This window comes from Cucurbita pepo, chromosome 2 (assembly GCF_057944985.1).
Source record: "Cucurbita pepo subsp. pepo isolate OVF chromosome 2, ASM5794498v1, whole genome shotgun sequence".
NCBI classification, from domain to species: Eukaryota; Viridiplantae; Streptophyta; class Magnoliopsida; order Cucurbitales; family Cucurbitaceae; genus Cucurbita; species Cucurbita pepo.
This window is the reverse complement of record NC_141799.1, coordinates 4,187,266-4,208,247: the sequence shown is the minus strand read 5'-3', so window position 1 is coordinate 4,208,247 and position 20,982 is coordinate 4,187,266. Positions and strand designations below refer to the sequence as shown.

Genomic DNA, 20,982 nt, shown 5'->3' with positions numbered 1-20,982 from the left:
TATATATATATATATATATATTTAAATAAATTAGTTTAAACACCATAGGTTCAGTCCAGAAAGATAGCACCAATATGTACAAAATATCTTGCAACTCGTTTATTTTGGTAACTCATACCTGGCGTTATGCACTTCAAGAGATGAAGTGATGAATCATATTCTTGAGTGTTATTTACAGACTAGCTTCCTCTTCATCTCCAGCATATAGGGTTCAAATTCACCTCTTCCTGGAACAATTCTGATTTCAGAGATTCAAGTGAATTACCTGTTTCATTTACAGGAGCTCCCACTCAGAATCAGATGCATAACTAGTCGATACGTTCTTCGTGTCCAACTTCCGCGAACCGTCTGTACCGAATTCCAGATCGATATCTCCATACCAGATTGCTAGCTGTTCATACTCCTTTGCCAACCTCTTTTTGGAATTGAAAGCCTCCTGGATTCTCTTCTATTTTTCAGTAAAGGACAATAGATTAGAAACAAAACATAGAATCTTCAGCACTTTTGGTCATTTATGGAAAGGCAAAGAAAAGAATGAACAGATAAAAATGATGGTATTTCAAAGTGAATATTGTTTGAGGAGGCTCATGTGTGTAACTTTAAATGAGGGAACGAGACCTTATATGAACGGAGCTTTTGCGTTCTGCGAGAGATAGCATTGAAAGCTTTATAGTCGACGCTGTCACACTCGTCTTTAACGATCACCGGATGTCCCAAATCCACTGTTTCCAATTCAGCATCCGAAATAGAGCATCTGGAATTGTATGGACGACCTGAGAAAAGATTTTAAGATCATTGTTAAACTCGGAAAAGAAGGGGAGGGGATAAAAGCTTTTCTCCGATTTTTGTGTCGTTGCTTTGAGGAAAATAAAATGAATCATAACAATTATAGATAACAGAAATGAATTGAAAGAATAGTACATAACAAGCTACGGGGCGTGCCTACTTCAGTCGAGAGACTTAGATCTCTAGAACTAGTCGATTTCGAAAATGCAACCTGGCTAGTGGTATGGAGTTTAGGATGAAATGCACTTTCATTGGCTCTTGAAGCATGGGTCCCTGTTGAGTCATGAATTGTTTAAGAAAATCAGAAGAAAACACAAATACTCCTCCTAGGTTGAAAGATAAGAGTACAAACCAAGTGAATCCATAAATGATAAGGAACTGCTGGAGGAGACAAACTTCATCTCCAAAGCCTTGTTTTCAACCAATGCACGATCGACCCCTTCAAAACACGGACGAGATTCATATTCAATAGATGCACGCTGATCAGCCGGTTCTTCAGGAAAAAAAGTACAATTAGAAAATTTTTGAAGGGATTTCAAAGAGGAGACTGGCCTCGTCTCTTCTACAGTTTCCCCACGAGTTAAGCCTTGTGACACGAGTTCAGAAGAAGTAGCGTCTGGAGCATTAGAACGACCAGTTCCATTTTCCAAGTTCTTGGGAGTTGTCTCCAACTTCGGTGAGAAGTGAACTAAATTATTTACCAAGATGCTAGAAGTTTGAGTAACGTTATGAGCGGATTCAACATCTGTACCGTGAATCGAAGTTTCCGGTGGACCTCTAGTTGAGGTCACAATATCCTCTTCACATTCATTATCAATTCTGCCTGGCTTCAACAGAAAATTAGAATCATCAGCTTCTTTACTAACAAAGTTTGTCTCACTCCGTTCATGGCTAAGACGGTCGTTGTTCAAATCATCAGTAGTATTAGGCTCGATAATGACACCCTTCTTTAAAACCTCATCTGAGTTTTCATCTGACAAGTCGTTGCCGTTCTTACCGGAGAGTCTGGATGATTCCAAAGTTGGATGAGAATTATACGAAATAAGAAGTTCTTCTCTGCTTGTAACGTTAACTTGACACGATGTACAATCAGCCATATGCTTCAAAGGATCACTAGCATCGAACTCCATGGTAGTATCCTCTTCAGACTTCTTGCTTGCATCTCTATCCGTTAAAACCTCATCATTAGTCCCTACTAAACATACATCGTCCTCCAATTGCAAATCAGAGTCATCACGAACTGAAGAAGCTCGTTTATTCGTATCATTAGTTTCACTAATATTTCTCGATGAGTGACTCGAAGGAATACTAAGAGACTGATTAGGAACTTCGGCAACTTCTTCATCTACAAACATAACTTTACAAGACACTCGACTGCAGTTATCTAGCTGATCAGTACTACCACGCCCCACAGATGCTTTATTAACATCATTATTTGCAGCTTTTCCATATGCATTTACAGGAACATGTCCCCTCCGAGCTGCTGCTTTCGCTTCATATTTCACGGAATCCTCTACACGGGGAAGTAGACCTTGAACAACACCAGAGTACAATTTCTTCACATTTTCACTTGCTGAACTAACCTGGTTTTCGACATACTTAACCGTATCCTGTTCGTAAGATCAGTTTAACAGATTATACTTACTGGAAGCAAAACTCAGTGACAAATTACTAAATTGCATGAACATTGAGCCACACACACAATCAACCCAATAAGAAAGTCACCATATGAGCTGTTTTGTCAACATATTGAATCACTGAATGCAAAGAGTATAAGAAATGGGGATACCTGGTTCATAATATTATCCATTTCATGGCAGGCTGCTTCAAATTTCTGGAACATGTTTCCAACCCACATATTAGCTTTATATCTAAAATCCATTTTTGTTCACCTGCAAGATTCATAATCCTTAAATCCCAAGAAACAGGACAGCAACCTCATTTCTCCCCAACTCTGCAAATATTTTGTTAATCATCATTCAACAGCCGTAGCATATCCTCATTTCTCCACAGTGCCAGTACTGATTTCCAATTCTTTTATCCTCTTATTAATGTAATTAAACCCACTTAAACATGTTGAATAAGATTTAAAGCAAAAAAGAGATCCTCCAAGACATTGGAGGCATGAAAAAACCAGAATTCTCGGTTTTGATCAGCAGAATTACGTTGTTTTTCCAAAATTCAACAACCACAGCACTTAAAAACGTATAGGAATTGAACTTTGACGCAACATTCACGCAAACTGAGTGTCAGAATCAAAAGGGGTTGGCGATCAAGAGTAGCAGAAGAAGAAAAGGTAATACGAAAGGAACCTGAGCAGCCCGTCGAGGTCAGTCCATCGTCGTTGGAAACCTGCTCTTTCTCCTCGGCAGCCGCAGAAACAGGGTTTTAGCTTCTTTCTTTTTCAATGGCAGAGAGAAAGAATATCACAGGAGGTTTTAACTTTTGAAGTTTGCTTATCATATTCAGATTAAGTCAAAACTTACAACTACTTTCTTTTTTTAAAAAAATAAAAAATAAATAAATAATAATAATAATAATAATAATAATATATATATTAAAGAATTTGATTTGAATTTTTAATGTGTTGATGGTTAAATTGTTGGCTTTTAACATGATTCTAAAAGAATGGAATTTTATGTTACATCTCACCAATATATTAATTAATCTTGAATATTAAAAATAATTAAATAACTTAATCTTGAATGGTTTTAAATTCATGATTTTTTTAATCAAATAACAAATTTAACATTTTTTATATTAAATATGTTAATTACATTTTTTTAGAACATTGAACAAATATAAATTTTCCGGGGTCGAGTTCCCACGGAATTTCTTTTCCATCTTATTAAAAAAATTTATTGCAAAATATTAATTTAAAATACTTTTTTAATGGTTCATTTTACAATATAATCTTAAAAATAATTTCTAAACTCAATTTTAATATTACAATGTAACATTCTACATATATAGTAAGCAGGGTAACAGAATGTGTATATATTTCTGTCTCTCTATTTAGCTAACAAAAAAAATATCTCTGTATGTTCCCTTTCCCTTTTTTTTTAGATCTCTCTATTGTAGACATGAGAATCCATACTCGATCGCAAGCTGCAGCACGGTTGACGTGTAGCTTGTTCACCCTCTTTGTGAGAATCAATATTGCTATCACTTGCCTTCCCAAGGAGTATCGCCACAAGGCCTTGCAACAGCTCGAGCTTCGTTGTCACTCGCACATAGTCGAGCCAAATATAGAGTAGCCATACAAGCACAGGTTGCAGGACAAATACAGCCACATAGAGGAAGTTATTATAAACCTGCGGACGGGATAATGTCTTCCTCAAGCTAAACTTTCCACTACAAGCTATAAACTTCGTTACAGAAATATGTCACTTCCACTGTAAAAAAAAAGAAAAAAAATGGCAACTACCTCTTTGGGCAACACCAATTTAGAAAGCCCAATTCAGAAATCAAAAGGTGGTGGGTGTCGTACATAATGCAATTTACCCATCACAAAGCAAAGCAAAGCCAAGAGGCTTCCATTTCTCTGTAATCTATTAGCAGTAGAAACTCTATACTTTGTGCAACTAGGTGACTACAATAAGGCAAAAGTCAAGCCTCACAATAAGCAAATAGCCTGATGTCTTCCAATAACCCCCAGAATTCAAGGCAGCAACCAACGTGACTACATTATAAAAATGGTCCTCTGTGCTTGCATTTAATCTCCATTTAATCTCATCAAAGTGCCCAAATACATATATAATTTAATTCACTGAAAACCACAAATACAAAATCTAATGTTTGGTTCAAAAGTGTTAAATCATCAATAGATGCATCCAAGACCAAATGAGTTGCATGCAGCACAGAAACACAGTCCCTAACACCAACGAAACAAAAAAAAAAAAAAAAAACAACCAACAAAGGAACTGCAAGAACGGACCCTGCCACAGTATCCTTCTAATCACGAGTACTATTACAAAGAGAGTTGGAATACTAAAATCGTTACATGTGCAAAAGGCAAGCCTCTCTTCAACAGGTAGCAGACATACCAAACCATAAGAGCATTAACCACTTCCCAATTCTCAAAATTTGTAGAGAGAGCTTTAGCCCAACAAAGAGGGGGGGTGGGGGGGCACAGAAATAAGCGATCACTTGTTAGACTATTTTGGAGGGGATGAAACCAAAAGCATATTAATTGTAGACAAGTACAAAAACACCATTGAATGATTTCTTTCTACAAGCACTCAAAAACATCTAGAAAAAGCAAAGCCAATACATTCACCAAATCAGATCGATAGTCGGCATTCTACGCAATCAGGTGAAGCACATAAAGCATCTGCATCCAACAAGATAAACTGAATCAAATACCCAGGTTGAACTTGCTTCATCATCCCACCTCATAATGCAAGGGGAATTCTAATCTAATTCAGGATCAAAATAATACAAACAACGTCAACATAACAAAACAAAATGGCATACCATCTGACATACAGAAAATGATGAGTACAAAAATTCAAGTCTCTTCCTAATCATTAAAAGTTGCAAATCCAACGTCAAAATTCAAAAGGTTGATCAATTATTGTCTGTCAGCCATAGGCAAACTTGTTATCAATTAAAGAAAGAAGATGCAACCTGAAGTAAAAACTTCGTCACGGACTAAAATTTAATGGTCTACAAAAAGGAACAAAATAAAATAGAAGCAAGAAAACAAAAACATGGGTAAAAGCTACCAAATCATACAATCATCAGGTAAGTAGGCAGCAAAATTGTTGCCATAACTTTAATACCAGTAACAAACATCTGAAACTAAATATTTATTAATTGCCAGTACATATGGAATGACAAAAATGAAGGGTGCAAGAAGAATAACTAAAAGCTATATTGTTCCTAATGTTCAAGGGAAAGAATTAGCCAATATAAAGGTCACCAGAAAAATGCCTGAAATAGATCAATGGTACGTAGGGGCTCCAAAATCATATAAATAGAACAGGATTCTACAAGAGATGGGAAAAGGAACAGACAACTTCGAAAGAAAAGCGAGATGTTTTCTTTAAGGTTATGCTTTATGCCCTGAGAAGTAAACCTTGCCCAGAAGAAAAATATAGAATTATTAAAATCCAAATAGGAAAGCTTAAACCCAGTGAAAGCCATCAAAACAAGACAAAAAGGAGAGAATGAGAGAAGAAAAAAGAACAAAGCAAACATGTGGGAGCAATGCACCCAAGAGTGTGAGGATCGAAAAATAAGCATGCGCAAATAACATTTAAAAAGTGACGAAAGCATATAAAAAAGAATTATATTTGCCATCATATACTAGTCAATAATTATACCAAGCATAAAATTCCAGACAAATAAAAAAGAATCAACACTGGGAAGGAAAAACTCATTCAAAACATTGAAATGAAAAGGCCTGCAACACAGTACCGTTGGGCAAAGGAAAATTCTCAAAACAATATATGACCAGGAACCATAGAGAAGCCATGGAATAAGCATAAAAAACAGAGGAAAGACAGGTAAGATCTCCCTCTACCCATTGTCTCAAGAAGGACTTGCATATTGCCAGCCTTCCACACACCAAAAAGGTGGATGAAATGAAAATTTGAAAAGAGAATATCTACCACTTTTGAGACCAACTTTGCAGATCAATAAGAAAGCACAATTCTACTCCCTGGCAAAATAGCATGAGCACTACAAAAGTAAAATAAGTCTCTCCTGGAGCCGATGGTTTTACCTTAAATTTTTTTCAAAAATCTAGGAATACTCATGAATGAAACATACATATGTCTGATCTCAAAGAAATTGGATGCCCACACTGTTGCAGGGCACTGTTGCAAACTTTCGTCCCATAAACCTCATGACTGGTTTATATAAAATCATAGCAAGGGTATTATCAGAGTGTCTTAAAAGGTTCTCCCCTTCACAATAACTGGGCAACAAACAGCTTTTGTAGAGGGGCGACAAATACTTGATGCATACCTCATGGCAAACGAACTCATTGATGAATGGGAAAGAAAGAAATAAAAAGGTTTAGTCATTAAACTTATCATGGAAAAGACCTTCGACAAGGTTGATTGGATGTTCCTCGAAAACATTCTTGTGGCAAAAGGCTTTGGCTCAAAATGGCGAAGGTGGATTAAAGGATGCATCCCATCCACAAAGGGTAGATATAAGGTATGCATCCCATCCACAAAGGGTAGATATAAGGTATGCATCCCATCCAGCCTTTTTGTGCCACACGGGGTTTGAGACAAGGAGATCCACTATCCCCTTTTCTCTTCATCTGATAATGGATTGCCACAGTCGCCTATTGACAAAAGCAAAATACGAATGGTAGATATAAGGTTTCCAGATTGATAATGAAGGCTTGAGCATCAACCACCTTCAGTTCGTAGACAACACAATTTTCTAACTTGGCAAATGCCTCTTCCATACAAAACATGATCGAGACGATAAAAACTTCAGAAGGATTCTTTGGACAAAATATCCATCTCCAAAAAACAGAGATCATGGGCATCAATATTAGCATAGATATTATTGAAGAATTTGCTAGCATATATGGTTGTAAAAAGGGAGAATGGCCAAATATATACCTAGGACTACCTCTAAAAGGAAACCACAAATCCTTTTCCTTCTAGAAGATTATTATTGAAAAAATAAAAAGAAGGTTGTCAACGTGGTCATCATGTTAACTTCAAAAGGCGGAAGACTCACCCTAATATAAACCACATTATCCAATCTCCCCACTTAGTACACATCTCTATTTGAAATGCCACAAAAAGTGGTTGCGGATTATTCAGAAACTACTTGTGGAAAGATGGCCCTTACCTTGTTCGATGGAATATTATAAACCTCCCAACACAAAAGGGAGGCCTCGATCTTCTCTCGATAAGGAAGAAGAACAAAGTTCTCCACGACAAATGGATATGGAGATATCATCATGGAGAAAAGGCCTTGCGGAGAAATCTTATAAAGGCTAAATATACTCCTACATCAAATGAAAATCACCCCCTCCATCTTCTATAAAAGGACCTTGGAAGTACATAAAGAAAAATCAAAACCTCATCACCAACCGAACTTGCCATAAGGTGGGTGATGGAGGAAGCACATCATTTTGGACCGACCCATGGATTGAAAACACCACATTAGCCCTGAGGTATCCACTTCTGTACTGGCTCTCTCATAGCAAAAAAGTCACGATCAAAGAAACGTGGAATGTTGTCAACAAATTTTGGGACCGAAAGCTTGGTAGGAATTTAAAGGATAATGAAGCAACAGAATGGGTGAATTGAGCCTTGACCTTACCCTTGTGGTACTGTCAAACAAAGCAGACTCGTTGATTTGACTCCCCAACGCTGACGGGGTCTTTTCTAAAAATTCCTTGATGATGGACATGGCGGAAAAAGTAGAAGCAATAAATCCTAGGCTAACAAAGATAGTCTAAAAAGGTGAAGTTCTATGGAAAATAGTGCATAAAGCCATTAACACAAGTGAAAATCTTAAAAAAAAGAACGTCTTACATCACTCTTTCTCCAAATTGGTGTCCATCATGCAAGAAAGAAAACGAATCACAAAGCCACTTGTTTATGCAATGCACATATGCTCATAATTTCTGGACAACGATTCTCAATATATTCAGATGACATCTCACATATACTAGGGAGGTAAAGGATTTTTTGGATATGCCTTAACATACTACCCTTTCAAGAATGCATAAACCCTACTATGGAAAAACCTCACCAGGGCTTCCTTTTGGAATCTGTAGAAAGAAAGAAATCAGAGAATATTTGCAGAAAAGACACATAACTCACAAAACTTTTTGACAATGTTGTTTACCAAGCTATATCTTGGTGTAAACTGTCAAATATTTTTACTTCCTATAGTTATACCTCCCTCATTGTAAATTGAGAAGGTCTTTTGTAAACCCCATGATAATACATCCCTTTTGTAAATTTCAATCATCAATGAAATTGTCTCTTATGAAAAAAATAAAAATAAATAAGTGTCGTGAAAAATGATCTACTGCATTTTTATATTAGTATCTAAAAACTTAGAACATCAGATGTCAAGGAACAAAGATAATGCAACAAGGACGTTTAAAATTTGAATGACGCCAAAGTAACAAAACAAAATTTAAAGGTGCTAATAAATCATATCACAGAGCCAATAAAATGGGGTACTATTAACACTAACCAGCATGAGGCAACATCACAAACCCTTGATTAAAAAAAAAAAAAAGCAAAGAAACAAACTACAATGGACAAGTGAAATAAAATCCCAGGGATACAACAGACAAGTTAGTGAACATACACAGTTTGGACCTTCAAATAGTAAACGAACAGCCATTACGGATGGAAAAGGAACGGACAATGCAACAATAAAGAACATAAACGGCATGCTTGAAAATTACCTCAATAAAATGGCGGCACATTAGGGTACATGCCCCCAGGCGGCACTCGGGGCGCCGGTGATGTACCCGTGGTGTGTGGGTGCTGATTTAGATAACCAGACGAAGACGACAAACTATATGGCAAACTATCTGGATAACCATTAGAAGGAACTCCCCCAGAATTCGGGGGCAACCTGTACAAACCAGATCCCGTTCCAGCACCGGAACTTCCCTGGCCGCCGGCTGGACCAGCACTCAGACCAGAAAAGCCAGTTGACCCAGGACCACCGTATCCACCACCGTAAGGGCCGCCGCCAAGCCCACCACCATACCCACCAGTACCATTCAGAGGATTTTGTGTTTGACTACCCATAGAAGACAAGCCTGGTCCCAACGACGAGTTCAGCGTATTATGCCCAAGCTGTGGTGGACCATGGAGACCTCCTGAAAACCCACCGTATGATCCAAGACCGCCAGGTCCCCCATACTGTCCACCCATTGAACCAGGCATCGGAGCCTGCGAAGGCATACCCATCCCATCTCCATGAACATTACCTTGATTACCAACAGAGCCCTGAACGCCATCAGGCCCAGAACCTCCAGGCTTTCCCTTCTTTCCATCATTGGCATATTTACAGCTTACTTGTCGCCCTTCAATAGTCTTAATCGGATCCACCAACGCCGCTTGTGCACCCTCCGCCTTCTTGTAGACAAACAATGCATAACCCCTACACTTCCCCGTCTGCTTATCGAACCCCAAAGGCCCTTCCTCAATCTCCCCGTACAGAACAAAATGCGCAAGCAATTTATCAGCAGCCATGTCAATCGGCACATTAGCCACGTAAATTTTCCTCATCGACACATCGGGGGCGTTGGAGTTAGACCCAGTATTTCCTGCAGCTGCCAATTGAGTCACAGTGACACGCCCATCAATCGTTTTACTCGGCTCTTTCAAAGCCAGTAGAGCACCATCAACATGCTTAAACGTAACAAACCCATACCCTTTCGACTTCCCCGTGGCCTTATCTAAAATAACGACGGCCTCTTCCAATTCGCCATATATAGAAAAAAGCTTCCGGAGACCATCGGTCGTAGTGTCCCAACCAAGCCCACGAATAAAGAGCTTACGCTGAGCAACATCTTGATCAGCAACAGAACGTACTGCGTCAAGCACATCCGAATGACAGGAAACCGCGTCTTGAAGAATGTCGATAAGTTGATCCGGAGTGAACCGTTCGATGATCTTGCGAGCATCTTCCGGTGAAAGTTTTAACAAAGAATCGTCGGAGTCGGTAAGAGGGACGCCGTTTTCGTCCATCTTTCGCTTCTTAACGACGTCCATGGTCGAGTCAAGAACGACGTGGAGGGAGGGAACACAGGGAAGAGAGCGTAAACCCTAAAGAAAATCCTACAAATTCCTAAACAGTGACGACGGAGTCGCCGATTGGTAAAATGTGGATCTTTACAGTCCGGTCCTCATTTTTTGGGCCTTTTGGGCCGATGTAAAAAGTGGGCCAAAGCCATATTAATGGCCCACCATATCTTTCTTTATTTTCAGAAATTAATAATATTTAATATTTTTTATGACGGATTTATAATAATTAAACCATGTTGGCTCACAAATATATTCTAATTTGGAAACATTAAACCAAATCAACCTTAATAACACCGAATTGAACTTGGAAACGGTAAGTGAACTCACTGTTTAAATGCCTATGAACTAAGTTTGATGAAATTGTTTGATGCGCAGATAACACATACAAAAAGATTCAAATCTCTGGTTTTTTAATCAATGACACATGCCTTAATCAGTTGATTTTATGTTGAGGTTGGCTTGGTGATTCAAAACATTTGCTAGACTTACGGTTACATTTACACAAACAATTTGAACCAATCCAACGGAGTTAACTGTTTAATAAAGGTTATTTGTCGGCAAGTTATTTATTATTATTATTTAAAAATTAAAAAATAAAAGTGACAACCACAAATGCTCCAATAATATAAATTAAACAAAACTATTGAAATAATACCTAATCGGATGAACATAATAAAGAACCAAAAAAGGAAGCAAAATCAAAATGGGGAGTCTCCAAAAGCCTATCCATTCGATCGAGTAAAATCATTACAAAGTTACAAAATTGAGAGATGGGTTTTGTTTGTGGATCCTCCCTCCACTTCAATCCAATGAGTTGCAGTGTGAATGAAATGAAAAGAGGGGTTTCTAAAAATAATCCCCCAAAATGGACAGGGCAGAGTGGAGTGTGTTACGCATTGGGGGATGAGAAAAAAAAAAAAAAAGAAAAAAAAAACTCGAAAATGGGGGGAAGCCCGAGTGCCGAGAGAGAGAGAGAGAGAAACGGTTTTGGTGAGAGAAAAGGCGAGTCCTCGTAGAGATGGGTTTGTCATGCCATTTGTTGTACTTGGTGGGTACTGTTCAGTTTCTCAAAGTTATCTTGCTTTCTTGGGTTTATGACCAACCGTGAAGAAGGTACTTCTGATGGCGATATGATGGGCAGAGGAAACGCTGCTTCAATTCTCCTTCACAACGGTGCAATACCCATTTCCATTTTGTTATCTCTTAGCCCTAATTCATGTCTTGATTCTTGATTCTTGATTCCATTTGCATGTTGATGGCGAATGTAATGCCTAGCTGAGGTGTTTTTTGTAGTGGGTTTGTTGTGTTTTTTGTTCATTTTAGCTAAGATGGTTTCTGTGAGATGTATGATGGATTTTGATGCGTTTTGAGCTGGAAACGAAGATTTCTGCAAATGGGTATGAAAGGATTCTTTACATTTTTATTGTGTTCTTCTCGTTTGTAAGATTTATGGAAAAATAGTAATGTTGTTCAGTGATTTATGAGTTTTGGATTTAGAATAGAGAGATTGACACTAGGACACTAAGGAAATGGGAGGGTGATACATGTTTGTCTCGTTTTCTATTCTATTCTATTTGAAATGCCGTGTGTCGAACAATGCTGGCTATCGATAGAAACTGTTTGAAGGGGTCGAGCAACGCTTCCTTGTCTCACGACTTTGCTTTTGGTTCGAGTGAAGGAAAGATAGGGGTGGTGGAAGAAGTTAGCCTTTCTTTGGACAAGTAAGATTAGAGCGTAGAAACGCCACTTCTTAACGCGCTTGTAAGATTTATGGACGAAGAAAGCGAAGTTGCCTCTTCCACACATTTTTCTTTCTCTATAGCTTGTCTGGTCATTTGTTTTCAACACCAGGAAGGAGGAAATCCAAAGAAATATGTTCCAAAAAGTAAGAGTAAAGCATCCGAGAGAAATGTCTCTAGCTCGGTAGTGTCATTCTTTAATGTTTTCGTTTTGCATCGATAAACATTATGGATTGTTTAGATCATTGATGCAATTGACGGATGATCTAGGAACTGTTATAGAATATGAAAGTGCTGGTAACAACGGGATTTTGTCGCTGGCTTTGTATTAGTTCATCGAAGTGAAAATGGGATACAGAGTTTGAAGTAGTTTGGAATGTCAAATTTCTCTTTAAGGCTTCAGCAGCACAAGCGTTAGATGAGTATATTTTAGCTCGTTGAAATCCTTTATGCCTATCTTATCTGCATATAAAAACATTTTCTCTTGCAGTTTTCGAGTACCTTCCCAGATGCGTTCCTTGTATATCGCACTCACATCTAATTACATTCTACCAGCAGACACTCAAAACGTCCCCCATTGTACAGTGTTTTTTTGAACAAGAAACTAAAATTTTCATTGAATAAATGAAAAAAGAATAATGCTCAAGGAAATAAACTCTGCAAGGGAGTGAAAGAAGAACGAAATAACCAAGAAGTATGCAAAAACAAAAGAAACAACAAAGCAACCCAATTATCGTTCATTCAATGTCTGTTGTTATTTGACTTGTGTCCTTTAAATTGGATCCGATTTAAGTTAAACATTCTTATTTTTTAAATGCTTGAAAGTAATGTTTGATTTCTCATGCTACAGGTCCTGCCTTCTGAAGTAGTGTACGTGTAGGGTAGATAAGTGAGGGTCGAAAGAAGGTTTTTGGTCCATTCGTATGGATTTCGAGGATGATGGCTTCGAGGGTTCTGCGAATGAAGACATTATTTTTAAGGAGGTTTTCTTTGGGAATATCTCTAGCCACTCCAATAGATGTCCTTGCAAAGCATTTAGTAATAAACATGAGCCGTGGAAGATAAATGATGCATCTTTATGTTCAAGTAGTGAACTCTCGACAGTGTCCAGTCATTCTTATTCAAGAAATATAAAGGTTGATGAATGCTACAATGCTACTGAGAATATTAGGACCGATTCTGTACTGTATAGTTTTCCATGCAAATGCCCTTCAGTGGAAGATAATTATGAGAATGCAAGTGCTAAGCGAATAAAACTTTCAACTGATGAACCTTCTGATTCTATACCCGATCTAGGTAAGGTTATGAACTCATCAGTAATTATAAGAGAATCTGCTTCTACATTCCACGTTGTAGAATCGTCTAGACAGGGTATTGTATCAAGTTGCTACCTGTTAAAGGATTTTGTAGAAAGGGACAGCAATCTGGGCGAACCTGATGTACCCAAATGCACGTCGTTGATTTTAGAAGGTCATGAACCCAATATGGAGAATAAAGTTAGTGCTTCGCCTGTTTCCGAAGAGAGCTCAATGACCAGACTCTTGGTAGCAAGTCCTTCCGATACATTCAACGAGAAGTTTGGATCTCCATTACATTTGGAGGTAGGACAAATGAAATTTCAATGTCCAGAACTGGACACTTCCTTGAAGACAGATTTGATAAGGGATCCCCGTCCTCTTCTCCACTATCATGTTGTTCACTTACTTATTGCAGCTGGATGGTCTATTGAAAGGCGCAAAAGACCTTGCAGGCGCTATTTGGAAACCGTTTATAGATCACCCCAGCGAAGGCTCTTTCGTGAATTTCCCAAAGCTTGGAGGGTTTGTGGTGAACTCCTATATGCTGATAGATGTAGTTTTGTAAAAGAATCTGACATCAAGGAATGGACCGGCATTCATCAATTCTTATTTGATCTTTGTGACACACTGTTACAAGTTGGGAAGGAAATGAATCAACTAGGAGCTTCAACGTCACTCGCTCATTGTTGGGTTATTTTAGATCCCTATGTTCAGGTTGTTTCGATTGACAGAAAGATTGGTACACTTAGGAAGGGAGAATTAGTTAGAGTTACCCGTAATATTAGGGTTATTGGGAACAATAAGACTGATAATTTTGTGACATTAACAAATGAGGATAGTATTTGTAACCTATCTGCTGACAAAAATGCACCTCCACTCCACGATCATTCACCGTCTGCCAAGAGTGCATTGACGGAGGCTGCATTGAAAGATCTCGATGGTGGCAATTGTGCTTCTGATGAGCAAACCTGTGATACAAGTTTATCTAATTACTATGGACATACAAAAGATGGAACAATGAAATTTCCGACAAGGGTGTCTAATTATGTCTCCGATGTAGGGGATGGTATGAATTGCTTGGTCAGTCATTGTAGTGCACTCAAACCTAGATGTCCGCCTCGTGGTCCTATTCTGTCTGGAAATTCAGATAATGTAATCCCAGTTTCTGGCCCTACATCTCCTTATGAGGACAGCGCTTTGTATAGCTCGGATGAACAGAGCTCTGAAAATCAAGTTGAAAAGCCTAATGAAATGGTGAAAAATGCACTGATGCATTCCCTGGGAGAAGGAAAAGAAGTGGAAGTCCCATTCAATGATAAGATGCAAAATAATCTGGAAGAATCTCTGTATTACTGTCCAAACTATATAAGCGATGATTTATCTCATTCTTGTGCTTCACAGGTTGTACAGAAGGTTACACATAATGAAGAAGGTGGGCAGCACGTTTCAACTTCAAAGTTCAAAACAGAGAGTAAAGTTTCTGCTGTACATTCTAATTTGCAGAAGAAAGGGCGTAGAAAGTGTAAAAAGATATCTGAAATTAATCCTACCTTGCCACCTCAGACCGATGTTGACGTGAGTTGTTCTCAATTGGATATGATAGAATACCAGAAGTGCCATATAGCTGATACGAAAAACATGGACGGTGATGTGAAGTCCTTGTATCTCAGTCCTATTTCATGCCATTCTGAGAGGAAAGGTTCAAAGTTCAAAAAGATTTATGACAGTCTTAGAGGTTCAACAACGAGAAAGAAGAAATTGAACGAATGTCAAATTGAAGATGATGACCTATTAGTTTCAGCCATAATTAGAAACAAAGATGTCAGTTCGTGTGCTGCTGGATTTTCCGCTGTAAGGAAGTTCTTAAAGCCTAGAGCAAAAACGAACCGCAAAAGGCAAAAGAGTAGTTGTAAGCTACTCCTAAGAAGCTTGGGTAATGGGGAAAAGAATTATAAAGATGGGAAGTGGTATACCATTGGGGCTAGAACAATCTTGTCATGGTTGCTAGATGCTGGGGTTATATCCTCAAATGGCATGATCCAATATCGAAACTCTCGGGATAATAGTGTAGTTAAATATGGTAGAATTACTGGAGATGGCATCATCTGCAATTGCTGCAGTGAGCTACTCTCAATAACTGAATTTAAAAGGCACTCGGGTTCCAAATTTAATCGTCCTTGTTTGAATCTTTACTTGGACTCTGGGAAGCCTTTCATGTTATGTCAGCTTCAAGCCTGGTCAACTGAGTATAAGACAAGGAGAAGTAGGACCAGAACAGTTCAAGTCGATGAAGATCGAAATGATGATTCATGTGGGATTTGTGGTGATGGGGGAGAGCTAATATGCTGTGATAATTGCCCCTCTACATACCATCATTCTTGTTTGTCAATTCTGGTTTGTCTCTTCACTTTTTTGTAATTTGGTGATGAATTTTCTTGTCTCCTTACCGCCCGCTCGTGTTTAGCTGTACTTGTTTACTACTATTCAGTATGTTTTTTTAAAACTTTTTTTGGTTCTCTCATGTTCAATATGCTGTACTTGTGTTTGTTCTAGAAAGCATACTGATGTTGACAGCATGTGAAAAGAATATACTGATTGGCATTCAAGTGTTTCCCTATTTTTCTAAGTAATTTGTTTTGGAGTTAAGCCTTATATGTAAGTGTTGGGAAATTATATGATTAAATAAATAATGCCTCTTAACTATTGAACTTTAGGAGCTCCCTGAAGGCAACTGGTATTGCTCGAACTGTACTTGCCGAATATGTGGTGATCTGGTGAATTATAAAGAGTCGTCGAGTTCTTCTGATGCACTAAAATGTTCTCAGTGCGAGCAAAAGTGTAATTCCTATGCCTTCCCTGTAATTATTTATATTTATTTTGTTATAAAAAGTGAGCTTAATCGGCTTATCGTATTTGACGTGGAAATTAATTTCTCTTTAGATATCTTAAAGATTGAAACTTGCATGTTGATTTCTGTGAGGATTATACATTACTGGATTTCTGTGGACGGTTGAACGTTTGAGAGCTGAGATTATGCTTAAAGGAGGCAAACGAAAACTAGAGGAATTGCAGAACCGTTCCCAATCGGAACAAATCGTAGATAGATCCTACATAAATGACTGTTTTTGGAACTCGAAACCGCTAGATAAGAATATCATCCCATGACCTGTGTAAGGGATTTTCCTCCTATCAGAAAACTGTCCTGATTCTCGTGAGCCGAAGAACGACGTTTGACATGGTTTGGATTACTGGAGGCCAACCACAAGTTTAAAAGGCTTCCTCAATAGTTCCATAGCAAAAGAACAAAGAAGAACAGATCCTTTGAGAACTTCTCATTGCTTTTAAGCACATAAAACCATAACTTGGCAGAAGAACCATAGAAGGGTCTCCTTGTAGTAGTACCTCTATTAACTCATCCATGATAAACTAAGTTTCTAATATGTGACTACTGCACTAATTGTTGGCGTTTTGAGGAGAGTTTATTCTTTCTATTTTTGCTCAAGTTCTCGTGAGGGAACTCCTGAAAATGGGTATCTCATCCTTCTAATAGATTGTTGGTTAAACAGATCATGGGCGATGCCTGAAAGAAAAAGACATTGATTATGGAGCAGAGTCTCTTATTTGGTTTTGCAGTGAGAGTTGCCATAAGGTATTTTTGTATGATTCTTCTGTCCTATTCTTTCTATTGTGGTAAATTTATTAGATTTGGTAGAAGATGGAATTCAAAAAAAGGCGAAGATATCCCAAATAACAAATATTCTCAAATACCTGAGTGTGGGATCCTACATTGGTTGGAGAGATGGAGAGAGGAACGAAGCATTCCTTATAAGGGTGTGGAAGCTTCTCCCTAGTAGACGCGTTTTAAAACCTTGAGGGGAAGCCCGAAAGGGAAAGTTCAAAGAGGACAATATCTGCTAGCAGTGGGCTTGAGGTTTTACAAATGGCATCATAGCCAGACACAGAGCGGTGTGGGATCCCGAGGGTGAATTGTGAGATCCCACATCAGTTGGAGAGGGTAACAAAGCATTCCTTATAAGGGTGTGGAAACCTCTCCCTAGTAGACGCGTTTTAAAACCTCGAGGGAAAGCTCAAAGAAGACAATATCTGCTAGTAGTAGGCTTCGGCTTTTACAAATGGCATCAGAGCCAGACACAGAGCAGTGTGGGATCCCAAGGAGGGTAAATTGTGAGATCCCACATCAGTTGGAGAGGGGAACGAAGCATTGCTTATAAGGGTGTGGAAACCTCTCCCTAGCAGACACGTTTTAAAACCTTGAGGGGAAGTCCAAAAGGGAAAGTCCAAAGAGGACAATATCTACTAGCGGTCAGCTTAGGCTGTTACAAATAGTATCAAAGCCAGAGACTGAGTGGTGTGCCAACGAGGACACTGGGCCCCCACGGAGGGTGAATTGTGAAATCCCACATCAATTGGAGAGGGAATGAAGCATTCCTTATAAGGGTGTGGAAACCTCTCCCTAGCAGACACGTTTTTAAACCTTGAGGGAAAGTCCGAAAGGAAAAGTCCAAAGAGGACAATATCTACTAGCTGTGGGCTTGGGCTATTACACCGAGTTTCTCCAAAAAAGAAAAAAAAAACATGTTCTACATTAGTTACCTTGTACATTTTATGATTTATGTTGCTGACCAAGTAACGCAGGCATACCGAGTATTTTTTAAAGTAGAAACTATGCATTGTCGATCTTGCTGGTTCTGATATTTACATAATGTTGTTCACTGATGTGTGCAGATTTACACAGGTCTTCAGTCTCAACTTGGGTCGATCAATCAGTTTGCTGACGGATTTTCTTGGATGCTTCTTCGATGTATTCATAGTGACCAGAAAATTCTATCGACCCCACGCTTAGCTATGATGGCAGAATGCAATTCCAGATTAGTAGTGGCTCTTACTATAATGGAGGAATGCTTTTTGTCCATGGTAGATCCAAGAACAGGAATTGATATGATACCACATCTCGTGTACAGCTGGGAGTTAGTACCTTTTCCATTTGCATTATTTTTTTTTTATTTTTTAATTTTTAAGAAACTGCGGACAATCTGTTAGCTATGGGCTTGGGCTGTTACAAATGATATCAAAGCTAGACACCGGCGGTGTGCCAGCAAGGACGTTGGACCCCGAAGGGGTGGATTGTGCGATACCACATCGGTTGGAGAGGGGAACGAAGCATTCCTTATAAGGGTGTGGAACCCTCTCCCTAGCAGACGCGTTTAAAAACCATGCGGCTGAAGGCGATACGTAACGTGCCAAATTGTTTTGCACTCCTCCTTTACAAAAACCCTAAGTAGTTTTCTTCTTCACCATGAATTAACTCAGTTTTCCAAATTTTCTTACCTTTTCCTTCGAAACTGTCTTCTGCTAAATTGTTCTCAGCTGCATTTATACTTATAAACTCTCGATGTGTTACGCAGGTCGAGTTTTCCTCGTCTGGACTTTCATGGATTTTACACTGTGATACTAGAGAAAGATGATGTGCTGCTCTGTGTAGCATCTATCAGGTATCCAAAATTCTTCTCTGGTAGCGTTTATCCTTAACTTTTATTTGTCTTGGCATTTCGGAGTGAGTTCGATGCAAGAAGTAGAAGTGAGAAGTAGTAATGTGACCATGGATTTTAGCGAGAAGTAGCAAGTTTTCACATTGAATTCTTAAATGAATTCTTCTATGGACTTTCATGGATTTTACTTGTGTTGGACTGTGTGGATAGTCTTTGCTTCTAGAAACGAGAAGTAGTAATGTGACCATGTTGTAGAGGATTTCAGGGAATGTCGGGGCCATCAGGTGTCAAATCTGGATTTCGAATCCTGATCCTAATCTTGGACATGGGTCGTTACAACTTATTAGAAGCTAACAGGAAAGTTAAATTTAAAGGCGTCAAGTTCAAGAGATTGTTCGACTCCATGGTTTTTCCCGATCCATAGTGTCATATCAGAGATAGATGGCCAACACATTTTATATATGTGATGAACTTAGAAGAATATTTTGCTTTTGGAAATATTATATTCTAGAGCGTTTACTGATTGTGACTCATTACAAATATACATGTAGCTATGTTCTATGTTTATTCCAACTTTCTTGTTGCAGGGTACATGGATCAGAAGTTGCTGAGATGCCCATCATTGCAACTTGTAGTAAATATCGTCGCCAGGGAATGTGTCGGCGTCTACTGAACGCTATAGAACAGGTACTTTTCCATGTCTTGCCAATAGATATGCTTAAACTCGTTATTCTTGGATGAAAACCGTTAATACTTTATTAAAAATTTCTAAATATACTTAAAAATGTAAAGGTATTAACGTTACTTTCCAAAGTTCGTGGGTATTTTTGAGATCTGGTGCTAACCGTTCCGTCTATGACTTATCATTGTTGGGTCGATCTTGCTTGTGGTTCCTGCAGCTCTCGCCCTTTAGGTTGTTCTTAGTACATGCTAACCAATGTAGATGCACGTTTTAGTAGATGCTAACCTATGTAGATTTTTTTATCGAAGTGTCAGTTCATCATTATTTTTTTGGGCGTTCCAGATGCTATTGTCCTTTAAGGTGAAAAAGCTTGTGATAGCTGCAATTCCTAGCCTAGTGGAGACATGGACCGAAGGGTTTGGGTTCATACCCGTGGAAGATGTTGAGAAACAAAGTCTTCACCGGTTCAATCTGATGGTGTTTCCTGGAACAGTGCTACTCAAAAAAGCCTTGTATGTAAGTGCTCAAAATTCAGAGAACACACAAGGCAAGTCTTATTTCTTCCCTATGCTAAACTCATCTTAAGAAATAGAGAACGAAATGATGTAACATCGTTTCATATGAACGGATCGTATAGCAGGAACTCGTTCGGATGCTGATTCAAAACAACAATGTGTTTACTCCTGTCCTGATGAAGCACGTCCCAGAACGGAAATGAAACGTTTAAAAGATCAAGACTTGCATGAACAGGATGAAAAGACGAAGAACGATCATGAGGGAAATCCAGCTCCAATTGATTCATCCACATTGCATTTGGTTGAATCAAATAGAATGGATAATTCAATTCAATCAGCACTACAATCTGATGGAAACTGTTGCACTGACGAAGTTCGAGCCACGACCCATGAGTCGAAAGAGTCGTTAGAACAGGACGTTGAGCTTCCAGAAGGAAAGAGCTGGGACAACGAAGTTCACGTAGCCACTATGACGAGATTAGTCGAACCTTTTGTACTAACTTAGACAATAATCCAACTTTAGAGAGAGAGAGAGGAGTCCAGGAAATGAGTTTGCAGGACCATTTTTCAAAGCTGTCCTGTGAACATGAATTTGCAACGTTAGGGAATACTTGAAATATGAGAAAACTCGAATCTTTTGACTTTTTAGTCAAAAATATACGTTTTAACTAGGTAAGCTGTTATTATTTACTGT

General features: G+C 38.6%; 3 protein-coding genes across 14 annotated transcripts; 1 reads left to right on the top strand and 2 right to left on the bottom strand.

Moving 5' to 3' along the window:
- On the bottom strand, positions 1-3,256 carry LOC111789382 (uncharacterized). Of its 6 annotated transcripts, none has more exons than XM_023670137.2 (6): positions 3,099-3,256; positions 2,576-2,678; positions 1,139-2,396; positions 922-1,059; positions 619-773; positions 1-448 (listed from the first exon to the last, which is right to left on the bottom strand). In XM_023670137.2, exons 2-6 carry the CDS (start codon positions 2,666-2,668, stop codon positions 275-277), a joined length of 1,818 nt encoding a protein of 605 aa, XP_023525905.2. In that variant the 5' UTR covers positions 2,669-2,678; positions 3,099-3,256; the 3' UTR covers positions 1-274. The 6 variants fall into 6 exon arrangements, 4 of the variants coding, with proteins under 4 accessions (XP_023525905.2, XP_023525907.2, XP_023525906.2 ...); XM_023670139.2 differs by having other exon boundaries at positions 943-1,059; XM_023670138.2 differs by having other exon boundaries at positions 2,576-2,740; positions 3,099-3,248.
- Positions 3,257-3,701: 445 nt separating this feature from the next.
- Positions 3,702-10,615, bottom strand: LOC111788538 (UBP1-associated protein 2C). 6 transcript variants are annotated; one of them, XM_023668885.2, is made up of 2 exons: positions 9,191-10,615; positions 3,702-4,100 (listed from the first exon to the last, which is right to left on the bottom strand). In XM_023668885.2, exon 1 carries the CDS (start codon positions 10,509-10,511, stop codon positions 9,192-9,194), a length of 1,320 nt encoding a protein of 439 aa, XP_023524653.2. In that variant the 5' UTR covers positions 10,512-10,615; the 3' UTR covers positions 3,702-4,100; position 9,191. The 6 variants fall into 6 exon arrangements, with proteins under 6 accessions (XP_023524653.2, XP_023524650.2, XP_023524648.2 ...); XM_023668882.2 differs by lacking the exon at positions 3,702-4,100 and adding an exon at positions 4,528-5,204; XM_023668880.2 differs by lacking the exon at positions 3,702-4,100 and adding an exon at positions 4,528-5,119.
- Positions 10,616-11,238: 623 nt separating this feature from the next.
- LOC111788536 (increased DNA methylation 1) lies at positions 11,239-20,959 on the top strand. 2 transcript variants are annotated; one of them, XM_023668878.2, is made up of 9 exons: positions 11,239-11,717; positions 13,134-15,975; positions 16,296-16,419; positions 17,148-17,230; positions 18,328-18,569; positions 19,008-19,094; positions 19,679-19,778; positions 20,116-20,320; positions 20,414-20,959. In XM_023668878.2, the coding sequence occupies exons 2-9, from the start codon at positions 13,207-13,209 to the stop codon at positions 20,791-20,793; spliced, it is 3,990 nt and encodes a 1,329-aa protein (XP_023524646.2). In that variant the 5' UTR covers positions 11,239-11,717; positions 13,134-13,206; the 3' UTR covers positions 20,794-20,959. The 2 variants fall into 2 exon arrangements, with proteins under 2 accessions (XP_023524646.2, XP_023524647.2); XM_023668879.2 differs by lacking the exon at positions 11,239-11,717 and adding an exon at positions 11,724-11,941.
- The last annotated feature ends 23 nt before the right edge of the window (positions 20,960-20,982 follow it).

Excerpts from the sequence above, each read along its gene's own strand:
- LOC111788536 (XM_023668878.2), top strand. The coding sequence starts at position 13,207 with ATGGATTTCGAGGATGATGGCTTCGAGGGTTCTGCGAATGAAGACATT. Across the intron at positions 16,420-17,147 it reads TTCTCAGTGCGAGCAAAAGT|ATCATGGGCGATGCCTGAAA; the intron begins GTAATTCCTATG and ends TTGGTTAAACAG. Across the intron at positions 18,570-19,007 it reads CATCTCGTGTACAGCTGGGA|GTCGAGTTTTCCTCGTCTGG; the intron begins GTTAGTACCTTT and ends TGTGTTACGCAG.
- LOC111789382 (XM_023670137.2), bottom strand. The coding sequence starts at position 2,668 with ATGGATTTTAGATATAAAGCTAATATGTGGGTTGGAAACATGTTCCAG. Across the intron at positions 1,060-1,138 it reads ATCATTTATGGATTCACTTG|GGACCCATGCTTCAAGAGCC; the intron begins GTTTGTACTCTT and ends ATGACTCAACAG. Across the intron at positions 774-921 it reads CACGCCCCGTAGCTTGTTAT|GTCGTCCATACAATTCCAGA; the intron begins GTACTATTCTTT and ends ATCTTTTCTCAG.
- LOC111788538 (XM_023668885.2), bottom strand. The coding sequence starts at position 10,511 with ATGGACGTCGTTAAGAAGCGAAAGATGGACGAAAACGGCGTCCCTCTT.